This window comes from Strix uralensis, chromosome 4 (assembly GCF_047716275.1).
Source record: "Strix uralensis isolate ZFMK-TIS-50842 chromosome 4, bStrUra1, whole genome shotgun sequence".
Taxonomy (NCBI): Eukaryota; Metazoa; Chordata; class Aves; order Strigiformes; family Strigidae; genus Strix; species Strix uralensis.
Window position 1 is genome coordinate 93,421,095 of NC_133975.1, and position 16,654 is coordinate 93,437,748.

The 16,654-nt window shown below is 40.3% G+C and overlaps 1 protein-coding gene across 9 annotated transcripts in view; it reads left to right on the top strand.

Moving 5' to 3' along the window:
- The window catches only part of DPF3 (double PHD fingers 3), a 180,244-nt gene that overhangs the window by 98,280 nt on the left and 65,310 nt on the right, over window positions 1-16,654 (top strand). For 4 of the 9 annotated variants that reach the window (XR_012628869.1, XR_012628870.1, XM_074867955.1 and 1 more), the window contains exons 4-8: window positions 3,757-3,884; window positions 8,240-8,335; window positions 9,378-9,416; window positions 13,001-13,079; window positions 13,402-13,443. Coding sequence is in view for 5 of the 9 variants with exons in the window: in XM_074867955.1 (XP_074724056.1) it covers window positions 3,757-3,884; window positions 8,240-8,335; window positions 9,378-9,416; window positions 13,001-13,079; window positions 13,402-13,443 (384 nt within the window). In the remaining 4 variants the exon portion in view is untranslated. The remainder of the gene's footprint in view (window positions 1-3,756; window positions 3,885-8,239; window positions 8,336-9,377; window positions 9,417-13,000; window positions 13,080-13,401; window positions 13,444-16,654) is intronic. The other 5 variants (XR_012628871.1, XM_074867957.1, XR_012628872.1 and 2 more) reach the window with 3 other exon arrangements.

The window sequence follows — 16,654 nt, forward strand, 5'->3', positions numbered from 1 at the left end:
ATGTGGTTTCATCTGAAAATATCAGGTGCAGTATTGGTCCATCTTGGGAAGATTGTTGAGGAATAAAAGGAAGTTCAGAGAGGTCTGACAGGACAAAGCCATATGGAAACCTTCGCCCAGCAGAGTAATAGAAAAGATTGTGTCTGTTTATCCTCGAAAGAAGAAGAATCAGAAGAAATGACAAAAAAGTTTGGTCAGCAACTTCTATTTTCCCTGTCTCATAGCAAGACCAAGGGGGCAGGCTGTAAATAAGGTGAAACACTCCTTCTTTCAAACCGTAGTTTAACTTGAACTCACTTAGGTGGGGAAACATCGAGAGCAAAAGTGTATCAAAATTCAGAAGGGGCTGGGCTATTCTGTGTGTTTCCAGAAGAGCCAGATTTAGGATATCTGGCAGTGATACTGCATTTATCCATCAGGACTGACCTGTTAGAGATCAGGATGAAATACAGTATTAGGGTAGACTATTTTCTTTGCATTTCTCTCCTGACAGACACTCCTACCTTCTTCTGCAGCATCTGATGTGACTGCATAGTATAGCACAACAAATATCAAAGCAAATAGTGGCAAGTGTGGGGTCGTGGCTTAATTTCTCAAGCCTAGAATTCTCTCTCTGGCCTTGTTTGAAGCTTCTGACACTGGCTGGTACCTTCATAAGCGGGACAGTGAGTGGAACAGACCCCACCTTGCTTCCAAACAGCAGTTCCTGTGGTCTGGGAGAAGCCTTGATCTTTCACATGAAATCTACATTTCAGGTGTTGAGATGACTTCTCAGTTTTCTTTAGGGTACAGGCATAAGGGAAAAATATACTTCTCTAGCTTTTGAGGGAAAATCCTGGAGAGTTAAATAGGAAAGAGAAAATTAGGGATTTAGTGAAATGAATTTATTGATCCCTGGTAGTGATTAACTATTTCTCTAGGTTAACTGAACTGTTTTTTAGATTTTTGAAGACTTCTATCTCTGAGGAATCAAAAAGTGGTTTGGAAACGTAATTTCCTGTCTTCATTACTGTATCTGTTACAGACTAGCCATCTTCAAGGAAGGATTGAATTCATTACAAAGATTGAATTCATTACTAAAAAGTTGTCTTTGGACCTCTGAAGGTTTTTATACTGTAAACTTTACATTCCAGATAAGATAGTGTCTGCCATTGCTCACTTTCTAGAGCTACTTAGGAATGAAAATGGACTCCTAGAAGCTACCAGTGGAGATGAAAATGAAGCAGTTGAGTAGCAGTCAGCTTAGTGGGCAGATGGGAAGCAGCTGCCCTGAGTTTCTTTTCACCAGATTTCCTGTTCACTAACTTAACTTCTTGATAACTCAATCTTTCCATCAGTAAACTGGGAATAAAGGTATTACCTCACACTGCCTTGTCAGTGGGATGTTAAATTTAATAATTAAAAAACACTCTGAGAGTTTGGGATGAAAAATCTCCTGGAGTGTTGCTCGTGGGAGGTAGCAGTGCCACACAAAACAAGCACGCCTATTAAAGACAGCTGCTGGGTTTTGACCTTAAAGCCTACCTTTCCCTCTGACTTAATGTTCAATGTTTCCAGAACAAACAGGGACTAGTTTTACTTTTATATATGTTCTACTCATCCCTCACCCATTCCTTGCTCATTCCCTTTTCTAATGCATTCATTTGCTGAGTGTATCGGTATCCAGAGACAGGCATAGCTTGTCACAGTGAAGACATGTTTGTTTCTGATGCCCTCGAGCCTGCTTGAAGCTTCTTCTCTTGCTGAATGTATGATGACCCCTTGGGTTTTGCAGTCCCACAAGGTTCTAAATACAGAGCAAATGCCCTTTTGCACCTAAGCACAGGACTTTGAAAGGAAGCCAAGCCCACAGTCAGAGATGATTAGGGAGGTTCCTTAGTGACTTTAGATTCAAGTGTTGGGATTTGCACAGAAATCAAGTCTAAAATCCCTTATTTCTATTGAAATGTCTGGATTTAGCATCCAGAGGGGGGTACTAGGAGTTAATACAGGGAAATTCAATCTGTATGATTCTCTGTTGACTTCTCTGTCTTTTCTATAGCTCAAGTAAGAGAGAAGTTGGGAAAGGTGGCATAATGGGGTGGGTGTGCAGAGCTTAATGCTGAAAACAGAGTCCTGATTGAATAGACCTCCTTGTGATGAGAAGGGGGATCAATTCACAGTTGACCCCATCCCATTGTGTGGGTTGTCCTGGGAGTTTCCTTTGAAAATCCCAGTGGTTTGGGTTTTCTGCATGGTTTGTACTCAGCCTTTCCCTCCATGAATAGAATAGCTTTTGCTGGAATTTTTGCTGGATTTTCTGTGGTTATTGGCTGAGCAATGCTCACTTCAGAAGACTTGAGCAAGCATGTTGTGGAAGCACTGATCAGGGACCCTGAATCATTTGCTGGCTTAGAGTTTTTCATATATAGAACAAACATATTCCTGGGACGCAATTGCCCCCAAGAAACAGATTAGACTTTACTATCCCAGGTGGAAGTGTTCATTCATTATTTGGATTGCAGGAGTGATTTGGGGCTTTATAAACACATGAATTTCTGCCCTGCAGAGTTTACAACTCACGGTGATAGAAAGGCAGGGAGCTTCAGGCAGACTGGGGAACACAACACAGTCCTAAAAGATGAGAAGAGGACAGAGCTGTGAAATAAGGACACCAGATGCTGATTTGTGAGCATCGGTCCTGTACATTATTACTTTATAAATCTATTGGCCTAGAGGAAGGAATTCATTTTAGAAGGGAGGGAGTACTTGAAATATCCATACCTGTCATTGTCAGGTAAAGAGACATTCAGGATGTCTCTCTGCCATGGGGTTGCTCTGAATGAACGCCTGCATGAGTGGGGTAGAGGCCAGGATCTAGAAGGAAAATGGAATTCTTCCCTAGGTGTATTTTAACATCTTGCTAAAATTAACATGCTGTATTTGTCTGCTGCACTGCCTCATTATCTAGTGGTGGCATTCAGAAGGGGAATAAGGCTCTTCACTTGTACAGGAAGTTGCATCAAGCTTCCTCATAAACCCACATTGTCTTTGGAGTCCTGTGCCCCAGGCCTGCCCCCGAGCCAGCCTTTGGGTCTTTCTGCTGTGGCTGGGGGTCATCCTGTTTTATGGGTTAGATTCTGTACCTGTAGCTGTGCTGACTGGTGTTTCTTCATTGGTGTAGGCCCATTTAAAACAAACTAAAGATTTCATCTAGTCAATATTACATGAAAATTCAAGACACATCCCTTTGGTTTTTCAGTTTAAGTTCTCGGCATTGGCCCCACACACTAGCTTTCTGCTTTCTCACATGCAAAACATGCCCTGGTGTAGGAGAATGCTGCTTGGAGCTGTGCTGTATAAACTGTGCCAGATGCTAAATTGCATTAAACTACTTTTCTACTTCAGGAGATCAGATCTTCTTATTTGTTATTTCAGTATCTTAGAAAGTCCTGATTTTGTTCTTTATTTGAAGCATAGGGAGTTTACATAAAGGAGAAGCCTTTTTTTCCCCCCGCTTTGTTTCCTCCTGATACAATATGTCCAGCCTTTTTTTTCCTCTAAGCAAATACAGCAATTGAAAAGATGCCAGGTTTTCAGTAAGATAGAAATGAATCCTATGTGGAGATCCTTAGCAGTTAAAAGAAGAACTTGAAGAACTCTCCTTCAAGATGGAAACAAGCTTGAACGTCTGTCAGTCTTCTGCTTGTCATCTCTGTCCTTCTGCTTGTTAGCTGTCTGGGGAGACACATGCAGTCAATGTGTTTTGTTTTTCAGAAGTTGATCTGCCTCTGAAAAAAGATGGGTTCACCTCAGAAAGTACAACTCTGGAAGCCTTGCTGCGTGGAGAGGGAATAGAGAAAAAAACGGACACTAAAGAGGAAGACACTATTCAAGAAATCCAGGTAAAGGAGAGCCCCATGCCCTGACAACAGGGCTGGATTTTACAATTTGTCTCTAAGCCTAGCAGATTTGGTCCTGTGGCAGAACAGTGCATCTGTTTGTGTCATTCTACTGTCAAAATGTTACCAAACCATTGTGCTACATTGTGATGCTCAAAATGAACTTGGGATCTTGCACACTTCTCCTGTCACAAGGATCTCGGTCGTTTGGCTGTGTTCTGCACGGCTCCTGTGTTGGCATTTGTTTTGCAGCACAATGAGATGATTACATATAAAACTGACAAGCAGAGATGGGTCCCAACCATAAACTGAATTTTAGTGCCTCATATTTAAAGTGAATTTGGACGTGGATTTGAATTTGAATTCACAGCTGCTGACTGTAGACAAAAAGTGTTGTTGCCTTGCATTTCCTTTTTTATTCTGAGAAGCCTTCAGAAAGTATACAAGCAAAATAAATAATTAAAAATATTCTAATCTTAATTATCTCAGTTATTATTAGCAATGCAGGTATGAGAAATATTGCCTCTTCACACGCATTATGGTTTGAAAGTTATTTGTCAAGATTCTATTTCATCCTTTAACAATTAAAAGTCAAAACACATCTGTGGGTCTGTCAGAGAAGGAATTCAGCTAATATAATGGGTTCTTATGTAAGTATGTGTCACGTTTAAAGACATCTTACATCACTAGGAAAGCAGGCCTCTTGCAGGGGAGCAGCAGCACATCTTTGGTGATGCTAAAATGCCATCGTGCTATGAGTCACAGAATCACAGAATCATCAAGGTTGGAAAAGACCTTGAAGATCACCTAGTCCAACCATTAACCTAACACTGACAGTTCCCAACTACACCATATCCTTCAGCGCTATGTCAACACAACTCTTAAACACCTCCAGGAATGGGGACTCCACCACCTCCCTGGGCAGCCCATTCCAACACCTAACAACCCATTCTGTAAAGAAATGCTTCCTAATATCCTGCCTAAACCTTCCCTGGTGCAACTTGAGGCCATTACCTCTTGTCCTGTCGCTTGTTACTTGGTTCAAGAGACTCATCCCCAGTTCTCTGCAACCTCCTTTCAGGTAGTTGTAGAGGGCGATGAGGTCTTCCCTCAGCCTCCTCTTCTCCAGACGAAACACCCCCAGTTCCCTCAGCCGCTCCTCGTACGACATGTGCTCCAGACCCTGCACCAGCTTCGTTGCCCTTTAGTGTCCATTAGTGATTTTTAGTGAGAGCCATTGGCAATGTGTCAAACTTGATCATTTTGGCTGAGATACAACATGTTGCATCTATACCTAAAACTAGTAAAAATTTGAGTGGGCAGCTCCATGCCAAATGAAACAGAAGAGCATGAACATCAAATCTATATTACTTGGAGCTCAGTCCTACTGGTTTATTTTCTAGAAATTTCACATGTGTAAGGGCAGCAAAATTGGGTCTTGTGTTCCCAGTTACACAGGTAAAGGAGCACCATCAAAGAGGAAGCATCCCATGCTTGTGGAGTGGGGAAGAGCTTGGCACGAGACCCGCTCTGTGTTTCCTTCTTCAGTAGTGTATCTGGGTCTATTAAGCTGAGAGCCCTAAAACTCTGTTTATACCTGCTTCCAAAGTCACAAGAAGTCATGGTGCAGCATCCTTATGAGGTTGACAGGTGTCTTTGGATGTCGCTGTGCAATCTGAGCTCCCAAATTATCCCCAGCAGCCATCCAAGGAAAGAGACTTTAGAGACAGTAGAGCTGACACAAGTCTGGGCATTGCAGAGCAGGAAGGGGGTGCAAAAATATACAAAAAGTTTTCAGCTAAACTGCTGTAGCTGTAACCTGTCACCTGGATGCTCGTTTCGTGAGAACAGATGCAAAAGACACGTCTTGCTGTTGTTTCTTATGCAAGCACAGCTAATCTGGATTCAGTCTATACACCAGTGATTGCCGAAGCCTTTACTAGTAGCCAGCTTTCAGTGTGTACTTCGGCACCTGGCAGCTAGACTGTACCAGATTAAAATAATGATCAGTGCCTTTTATCTGTATGACAAATAAGAGAATGCAAATCTCTCTGTTGTTCCTTTGCATGCTCTTCTGTGCAGTAACTTGAAAGGGCCCAGCCTCAGTGGCGGTGACAGTGAGCAGGTCGGATAGACATAATGGTAATTCCCACCTCAGTCCCAGCCACCTACCACCCTCTCAAGCTCATAGTATGTGTCAGGAGAAGACTTAGTGCTCTGCTGCACTGAAGTACATTGGGCTGGGAAACTGTTTTAGAAAGACAGAATAGGAAAGGAAAAGTTACTTTGCTAAAAAGCGTAAGGGTTCCCCCTGCTAAATAGATGCAGTCTATTTACAGTTGGTATTTAACAGGGTTGAGGATTTTGCCCTACAGTAAATTGGTATTGAATGTGTGTCTCCATCGTTCACTGGAGAAAGCTAAGAATAGCCTTTTGACCATGAAACAGAAAGGCTATGCCCCTTCTATCAAGGATTAAAGTCATTACCCTGGCAGTGTCATCAAATTCACACTTGGTTACTTATTATCTCTTTTCTAAATTGATGCTGCAATTTTAAACATAGAAAGTGGTTTGTAGTATTTCTCTTAACTGCTCTTGTGTAGTATCAGTGTTGTAAACTAGCTCCTTCCCCTCCCACATACGATATGGTTGCAGCCTTCTCTTTTTTTGGAGATACTTTAAGATATGAAGCAATGTGAAAATATAAACTTGTATCAGTAAGTTTGCTTATTTTCTTACATATCACTAGTCTCCTCATGTATAACATTTTCTAAATGCTTCAGCTTCCTAAGATGAAGTCAAGTAATATATGAAATTGCATGAATTTTGAAGAAATATTTTATGTATGCAGAACTGCAACTTGCTTAATTTTTACACCCTCTAGTATTTAGTACTCTCGTATTATGTGAAATTGTATTTCATGATGGTCTGACCTCATTAACAGCCCCCTGAAATTTAAAAATAAAAGGAGCAAAAACCAGATGAAGTCTTGATCCTCTACCACGTTCTAAAAGTTGTTTGTACTTTTTAAAAGGGACACTGTCCAATATTAATCTTAAAAATTTAGCTGATAAAATAAGAATAAACTTGTATAGTTGGTATTCCAAATACAGGCTTTTTTGAAAGTGAAATTTCTGTTGTGTTCTTTCCCACAAATTCAGAATTTGGTGCTTGAGGTATGTAGGAAGAAGAGAAAGCAACTGTGATTTGTTCCTGTTTCCCTCTGCTGTCTCTCAAATAGCTCTTAAGTAGAAATTATAGGGAAGGGACAAATACAGTAAGACTGAAAAACCTCCTCATCAGTTTAATGTTACTGATTTGAATCTGCATTATGGTTGCATGTTGTAATTTAAATGAATGGTGGCATGGCAAAGATGAGTCAGTGATTCCAGACTGGTCCCTTATGAAATGGCACTGCACCTTGAATGGCAGGAGTGGCTGGGGCCCATTTCTGTATTTCTAGCAGACATACCAAGGGTTGAGGGGATTTCAACAGGACTTCTTTCCATATTAGTGTTGTGATGGTTTCTCTTGCCTTTGTCCATGCAATGTCCGACTTGTGTATGTTTTCAGGGTGGCCAACCTGTGTTTGATTCTATAGAGGTTACATTTCAAAAGATCGGGATAAAAAGATTGAAATTCCCTGGCGTGGGCATCTCACAGTTGTGTGAGATGATGAATTATTGTTCCTATTGAATAATTAATTGGAGGAAATATTGCTATTGTTCCTATTAACTTCAGTGAGACCTGTACTTCCTCAGCATTCTCATGCAGCAAGACCCCTGTTTCCAGATTACAGAGTTGTACCTGTGGTGTAAGACCTGAAAGATGTTATTTTCTAGATCCACTAAACACACTGGAATATATGGAAGAATTTTCTCTATTTTTGCTAAACAAAGAAAACCGTGAGCTGCCAAGGAGAAAACCACTGATTTCTATCTTTTTGAAGTACATTTTCAACATTAGGAGAAAACAAAACAATCTAAGGTGCAAGAAACCAAATTTAAAAAATCATGCAAACAATTTCCCAGACAGGGCCTGCAGTTATGCATACTAATACTTGTGTTGTCTTGGGATATCGGTGCTCAGTGATGCCACTATTATTTCTTAGGAACCTTTTTTTCGAGTTGACTGATATCAGTGGTATTTTTTAATAAGAACACCCTGGAGAACTGAGGGTGGAAGGGAAAGCAAATTTTGCTTTAGTGGAAAGAAGTAGGGGGTTCTGGGATCTGATTTGACATTATATCATTAATCAACTGTAATTTAATAACCTGCAGTCTCTGTGGTAAAGAGCAGCAGTTGGTAGTATGTGTCATCTTTTCTTCTAACCATTCCTGTTTATTGTTCAACCACAGAGGGTTTTAGAAAATGATGAAAATGCAGATGAAGTGAATGAGGAAGAGGATTTGGAAGAAGATATTCCAAAACGAAAGAACAGGCCTAGAGGACGGGTAGGTGGAGAGTTTAATGGAACGGAAAGGAAGGAAGCAAACCTCTGTTTTCTAGTGTGTATTTGTCATATGTATTGTATATGCAAAGTGTATACCCATGGATGTATGATAATGATAACACTATAGGTAATTTTCAGTCATATGGTCAAAGATTTTTAATATTTTTTCAGTTTATTTTTGTGAATTACCAAGAAAAAAGACTATTTTGAGAGTAAAAAGTTGCATTAAATTTATTATAGTAGTGTATTTACAATTGCAATGTAAACTGTAGTAATTATGATGACATCCTGCTATTACAATGCTCTTACTTTAAAGCAACATTTACTAATTACAGAAAAGCAACAAATTCAGTCATGACAGCCCCCAAAAAATATTAATAAAAGTAACTTGAACTGTATTAATACATTTTGCAGCTTTCTCCAAGGTAGCACTTTGTGGCTGACACTGGCCCTCTTGAGCCCATGGCAAATCTTCTATTTGGTTAAAATGGGCAATATTTTATCCTTAGGGGAGTCTGTGTCCCTTCTCTTACCTAAGATGTCTTTTCACAATTTCAACAGGGCACCAGTTAAGTAATGAGGCCAACATTTTAAAACTTGGAATCAACATTTTCAATTGTGGCCCCATAAGCTAGGCATCTAAATAAACATGAACACAATTCTCAGCGATTTCAAGCATTTTCATCTCTCTTTGGCTCCAGTGGGTGCTGCAGGGGCACAGGAGCTCTAGAAGTACCTTTTGATTGTTTGTAGGAGTCAAGTAAGAAGGGCTACGTTTTAGGCTAAATGAGCAGGATATAATAGCTTTTGAATGAGAGAGAGACCTGAAACCACATTGAATACTTGCAATGTACTTATGCATCAGACCCTCTCCTTTGGTTTCCTCTGTTGTTGTGTTGTTTCAGTTTTCTGCTCCTCTTTATTTTGGAGCTTAAGTCCTTTAATATAAGATCAAAGCACTTTAATAATTGGATAAGTATATATTTCACCTTCCTTATTCTCAAAATCACCTGAACCAGTTTCTTTCTTTCTTTCTTTCTTAGCCAAAGACCCCCACCTGGAAAAAAATTTTCCAGAAAAATGTAAGTTTCAGAAAATTTGTATGAACCAGTAACCAAAACCAGGCATTAGAATCGATACATGCACACAAACTTGACTGTAGTGATCAACTAATATTCCAGGCTAACAACTCTTTTCTAATAAGTTGTTCTCACATAAATTGCACATGCTGGTTAGGGTGAGTGAAAGGGAATGAATAGCTAAAAGAGATATACTGCTCAGGAGAACGGAATTTGCTGTACTCATATATCCCAGGCCTACACAAGGAAAGTCCTGAAGTTACTGTTATGTGCAAAGTTTTACTCCCCTGTTCAGGAAACTTCTTCCCTGCTACTGTAGGGAAAAGAGTTAGAGGGTACTAGATGTTCCATTAATTTTGAAGCATAAATTTATGTCTTTATTTTCTGCCCTAGAAACGGCCCCCTATTAAGTGCAGGAGCAGCAGGGTCTCTTGCCTTTTTCTTGCAACTAACTCCTGCTCTGCTAGTACCCTGGCTTCATTCAGTGCAAAAAAGAGAAGTCTGAAGAGTGCCAAATACTTTGAGCAATTTTCGTTTTTATTTGATGGCATCAATAACCAAAGCAAAATGTGGTATAAATTAGGTTTTCAAAATTGGGGCCAGATTCTCTAGCTGTTGAAAACTGGTAAGCCTGAATTGCATCTGGTCACGAGTGTTTTGCCACTCTTCAAGCAGCCCTTTTCTAATGTGAGCCTGACCCAGTGTAGGGAATTGAGGCTAAGGATTTGAAATTAGAGGACGCGAAACCTGGGCAGCACTTTGTTTCTGGGAAGGAGTTGGTTAGAGTATTTTTAGAGGGCAGAAGAGGGGGAGGACATGCATAGGAAACTAGATCCTGCAGAGTGTGGCCTTCGGGGATTCAGAGAAGGAGAAGGGCTGACAGCATCGATGCAGGATTAATGCGACAGAATTACTGCTCTGGACGTTCCAAATTGCACATGCCCCTTCCTTTCCCTACAGCATGATTTTATTTCTAATCCTGGACTCTCCATCTGTCCCTCTGGCCACTCTCTCTGGCTGCTTCAGGGCTGCTCCAAGGCTTCTGTGCCATGGCTTCCAGGCCTCACACATCAAGTCTCGTAGTCTTTGCTGCACCCTGTCAGGAGAATGAAGGCAGTCATGGATGACTGAATTCAACAGACTAGAGTGCCGACAGCAAGCACAGGGCACTCAATTTAGTGCCTCTGGGGCAGCTGCTTGGTTTGCTATCCCCTCAAGGCTAGCCCTGAAATTGTGGGAGCATTAGGAAGGACACTGAAGGCCGAAGAGGTGGATTTACAGAAGGAGCTTTTTAGTATCTTTGCTGGACAGGGAGACTGTGGTAGGAGCTGGGAAGGATAGTTTGCTAGGAGATATGAGAGGAATGCAGCTGCACCTGTACAGATTGCTCTTCAGCTGGATATCCCATGGGACAATTTCAAAGGCACTAAAGACATTTAGGAACCCAAGTTCCTAAGAAAGTCAGTGGCTTGAAAAATCTCCCCATGTGTGTTCAGTGCATGAAAAAGTGTATCTGACGTGTGGTCATGACATGAATGCTGTACCCTTGCATTTCTGTAGAGAACAGTTTGAAGGGAAACAGCTGGCTGTAGGACTAGTGAAATTGAGCAACAGACCTTAAATTACCATCCTATTCTGAAAGATGCCTATGTAAAAATAGTACCTTCTTACTCAACAGATCCATTCTCAGTGTGTAAACAGAGTCAGACCTACTGACTAGTGACAAAAATAAGACTTTACAGCTTTTTCGCAGCCCTGAAGAGCCAATGCAACTGGTAGGATAGGGAAATTAGATCCTAATCCAGGTACCAGCAGAAATATTTATTAAGGGCCAATCACTTGTCTCTCTGAAGACTCTCTGATGAGCTGAGGGTTGTATAGGAGCTGCCATGGACTGAAATTCAGCTTGCAGCACATTTTGCAGTAATGAGGGAAGAAAGGAACAAGCCTGGGATTGATTTCATAGCCCAGAGGGGGTTTACAGAGCTGGCAGTCAGAGAGAAAATAAAGCAGACTAGTAAAATCATTTTATGTGATATGGTCAGTAAAGTAGCTTCCACCAAACAATTGTTGCTGGGGCCTTTTCCAGGGTGAAACTGCTTTTCAGTTCACCCTTACAAATCTCACTCTGCACGTGTATGCTGATCTGCACAGAGATCTTTGCCGAAGTCAGAGCTATACTTGTCATACCTAACAGTATTTACCCATCCAGACAGCTGCAAATCCATGTCTTTCCTTCAGGACTGTGTTAAGAGTTAGACCTGAACAATCCCAAGGAAATAATATGTGAAGTTTTTATAAATCCCTGTTTTGACAGACTTTGTAAGGCCAGTGTAAAACTGTTCCTTGTTCCTTGTCTTTAGATGTCCAGTGGAATGCAGCTCAAATAGTGCTAGTTCAGTCCCAAATCCATAGAAGGGGGACAGACCCCTTGGTGTTTGGGGTACTAATATTCTTAGAATTTCTAAATCTTCTCCAGCTTTACTTGACAAAGCTCTGTCCCTTTCTTATTTTCACATGCAAAAGCTTGAAGAATTTGAGTCAGACAGTCTTGTCTAGGGTGAGAAACATCAACAGTTTAATAAGAGGAGCAGCAGAAACAATTTTGTTTCTTTTACCCAGGAATAGAGTAGCTGGCAGAATTAATAAAGGGCTATCTAGTCATCCACCTGCAGATCACTTCCTCAAATAAAGATCAAGTCTAAAATTATTGTCATCTACACACTGTAGTAGTGAACATGAAAGAATTCAAGGCCTTGGCTCAGTTCCCAGTTCCACATCACAGCCTTCACCATTGGACAGATATGAGCTGTCCCCTTTTTGGCATCTCAGCTGAGAAGGGTCAGGACCAAGTAGCTTTGATGCTGAATTCCACTCTTACCCCTGGAGCTCAGGACAGAGCAGTCTGTGCTGTGGAGAAACAGAGCTTTTCAGTTTCCAGGGCTGCCAACTTGGTATGTCGTAGGAACACAGAACTGCGGAGAGACCTTTCTGGGTAATTCCCGTTGTCTGTTATTGCAGGTAGCCATGTTACCTAATCTTTTCCACTAACCGACCAATGCTCCATTTTCTAATTAGCCATGGTACCTTTGTCCCAGAAGGCCATTTCAAAACATTGCTTTTCAGCTAGAAAACAAAACAAAACAAACAACCTCCCTTTGAAAATATTAAAGGAAATAATTTTACCTCTGTTTTATTTGGGACTTGTTTTCTGGCTGATTTAATCGTTGTATTTATCCTCTAACACCTGTTCATCTATTAATTCATTCATATTCAGTTAAGCAAGGTATTTGAACATCTTCAGAAGTGAATGTGTGATGATACTCAACTGAATATGTGCTGGCAGTGACCTACTGCTGTGGATGAACAGTTTGGGTTATCGGTGGAGGGGATCTCCACTGCATTACAAGGTCCATTAACATAGTGCATATCTTAGGAGATGAAGGGTCAAGCCCACCCTTGACAAACCTGTATGGAAGCTGAGGACTTGTTTAGTTTATATTGCACATTTTTCGTAGGAGGGTGAGGGGCACAAGGAGACCTGAGTGGCGATGGAATAATGTTAACAATTCCTCTTGTCCTTGCAGGCTCGGGGATCTGGAGGCGGCAGGAGACGGAATGATGCTGCCTCCCAGGATGATCATGACAAACCCTATGTTTGTGACAGTAAGTAGCACCCAGACAGCTGATTCTGCTTCCAGCCTGGTCCTACCAGCTCAGTGCACTCAGGGCTTCATCTTTTCCCTTCCAGCAAAATATTCGGCTGCTCTCTGACTTGCATGTTTGCCACCTGCTGCTGCTGCTGCTCTTGGTGTTTTTGCATGAAGGAAATAAAATTAAGTCTTCGGCAAGACTCCACTTCCCTTTGCCCTATAATAAATAAATCATCTCTTATATTTTCTTTCTCTTTCTCTTTTTCTGGCTTCTCTGCCTTTTGTCTTCCTTTCGCCCATGTAAGATTCACCCTCTATTTCTTTCTCTGTTTCAGATAGTTACAAACAAAAGCATAACTCAAAAATCTCCGACAAAGGTACTTCACCCTTGTTGTATCTCTTCATATATTTGGTGATTCTCTTTCCTTCAGTCCTTTTAAAATCTCACTGGGCTAAATTTTGAAGGTCTTATTCTCATCCCTCACTCAGAAAGTACTCTTGTGGCATCATCAGGAGCTGAACCCTCCTAAGAAACAAACACAACCGAAATGCTTTGTTTTGATACAGATTCCCTTTGAATATGGCCATGCTGTTTGACATTTCTCAGTGGGACTGCAGGCGAATTAAGGCATTGCCACAACTTAAAAATTATACCAGAGCCCAATGCCCAACCTGAAGAAGGATACCAGAGTCCTAATATGAGGAAGGACTCCAATATTTTATACACAATGTATTCTTTTTTACAGTCTAGTCCTTGGTGCTTTCCTCCTTCTTTTGATATTCTTTTTTGCTTCACTTTGTCATTTCTGTGAAGAGCACTTATCTTACCCACATGCTTTTGAGGTTCCCCATCTTAAGGCTTACTGTAGAGTGTACATGCAATGATAGTTTGTGCTACTGGGTGCCTTCTATCTTATAAGATAATAAGTTAACAAAAGTTAATAGAAGTAGGAGAATAGCAGGAGGTCTTCACTTCTGTGATCCAAAAATGTTTGGTGGTTTTGGGGACAATTAGAATCCCCCTTTCTCCACTATTTACTTATCTTTCAATGTTACTGATCTTAAAAGACCAACGGTTACTATATCAATCTATGGAGGTATTTCCTGCTTATTTTTAAAAACATGAAGAAATAAGGAGCATGGATGGTAAATGACTATATTCCATGTGATCAAATCATATTCTTTTATGGTGAGACCAGGTGACTCTTCACAGTACAGTGATGGACATGTTGGGTATTTTGCTTCAGCAAGGTGAATATTCTACAGCAAGGTGAATATTCTAAGGGCAATGAGTAGAAATGGAAAGACTAGCAACGTGAATGGGACTGTCTGAACACATGATCAAGGAGGAAGAGCTCTTTAGGATAGGAAGAGTCAGGAGATTTCTGCTGTGGATAAATAGCTGTCCTTGTGTGTTTGAAGAACTAAAATGTGTCTTCTAAGACTTTTCCAGGAGCCCAGTATCTATCTTGCTGAAATCCACAGCTTTCCTCTGCTGGTATATGCATAAATGTCTTTATCTCTTTTCTGGAACATCCTTCCAAATCCAAGGACACTTGTCAGTGGTAGAAATTTTGAATGTAATGACTCTTTATTGTCTTATCTTGCTTTGCTTTTGGATCTTACAGGGAACTCGCAACATGCATAGTAGTGATTTGCACAGAGTAGATAAAACATCTAAGATATCAAAGCAGGCAGCAGAAATCTGGGCTGAAGTCAAGGTTCTGGTACATTGTTGTACTGACGGAATGTTGCCTTGGCTTACATTTTGGAGCATAAATTTCCTCTTTGGTTTTGGAAATACAAACTTTCCTATTTCATTTGGCTGATACCTTCATTTTTAAAAGCTTATAGTTAGAGGGTGAGTCATAAGGAGTTTTGGAATCCAGACTTTACGCAGTGATTCCTCCATTTTCATTATAGATAGCTGAGAAGAGGGCTATGTGGTCGCAGAACTCTTTTACCTGACTGTGGAGCAGAAGGAAAGAACTGTCCCAATTGTAATGCCATCATTCTGAAGTGATATCCTGTCCTTGTTAACTTTCTGTAGAAATATTACATACAATTAATTGTGAATAATTGGCTTAAGTTGAGGCCTCTTTCCTGCTTGGGTGGATTTCTTGAATCGATTTTTTCTTTTAAATTATTTGCTAAATATTTTTATGGATGAATCTCAATCTAATTGTGTTAGGTTAGAAATTGGTTTGCAGTACTCCGCATGCAGAGGTTTTGGGCAGATAGTTTTATTTTACATGGAAACATGCAGGTCAAAAATAGTGAATCTGTTTCTTGTTTGGGAAAACATGATTCCCACAATCACATTATTGGTATAAATAATTACCTTAATGGGTTGACACTTCACTTTTTCTGTATATTATTTAATTTACCTCCAGGTTGCTTTTTCTGCAAGTGTTCTGATATTTCAGTTTGGAAAGTGACCACAAAGAAAGCTTAAGCATATCTAAACCAAATTAATTTTCTTATTTAACTGCATGGGCACAAAAAATGATTTGTGGTAAAGAACTACTCTGCTCTTTTTTCATAGTTACACATTCATATTTATGGGAAACAAGAATATATCACCAGGTTTCATCAGTAATAAAAAAGTTATGGGAAAAAACTAGTCTGTGTGTCAGCAAGATGATGCAAGAGCAGTACCCAGCTGACACTGCCCCTTATTTTGGAAGAAAACAATGTTATTTTTGAAAAGGCCTGCCTTTTTTGGAAGAGGCATTCAGCTATACACCAATATTAAACCTGGTCCCAATATTAAAACTGACTGGAAATATGGAAATTCTATATGGAGGAAGGTTTTCAAAGCTCAAAATGTTTTATCAACCTGTGCTTTTAAGAGAAGGTGGTTGATTGCTTGTTTTGTGGAACAAAATACTTCAGTTGATTTTATTGAGCATGCACTGTATCATAAGTTCTGAATAAAATGTTTGACCATGCAAAGCATCGACAAAATTGCTAACATCATCGTGAAATGCCTTGTTTCATCAAATTGGCAAGTGGAAAACTAGTTGGTCAGATTTTCAACCAGTTACATCAGATAGTGTTGTGCCTTGAGCTCCTTTGGGATAAATGCTTGGATAATGAAAGTGGCAGGACAGCCTGCTGTGAGATGGGTATAGGCTGGAAATGGTAACGTAGCTGAATGGGTCAGCTGCTGTATGAGACCAGACCAGACACAGCTTGAATACCTGGCTAGGAGATAGAGCAGGTGCCTTAAAGAATAGTGAAAAGTAGGGCTTGAGGAGCAAAGCAAAACCTCTGATGTCAAGCAAGAGAAGTGGAAGATATGCCACCACAGCTGTTCACGTTAAACTGGGCATGTGATTTTTAAAGGAGGGACAGAGTGAATGAACGTATGAATACCTATGTATGTAATAAGAATTGATGTCATGTCATTGTCAAATGATCAGCTGGTGAACCGTCAGTTCTACCATAGCAGTCGTCTTAAAAAACTTTCTACTATTTTTGTATTATTATATATTATTCACTATATATATATATATAAAAAAAAGCTTCTCTGAAGTTTTATCTAGAAACTTATATTCTGGTTTAAAAGTTGCAAACTGTTGTAGC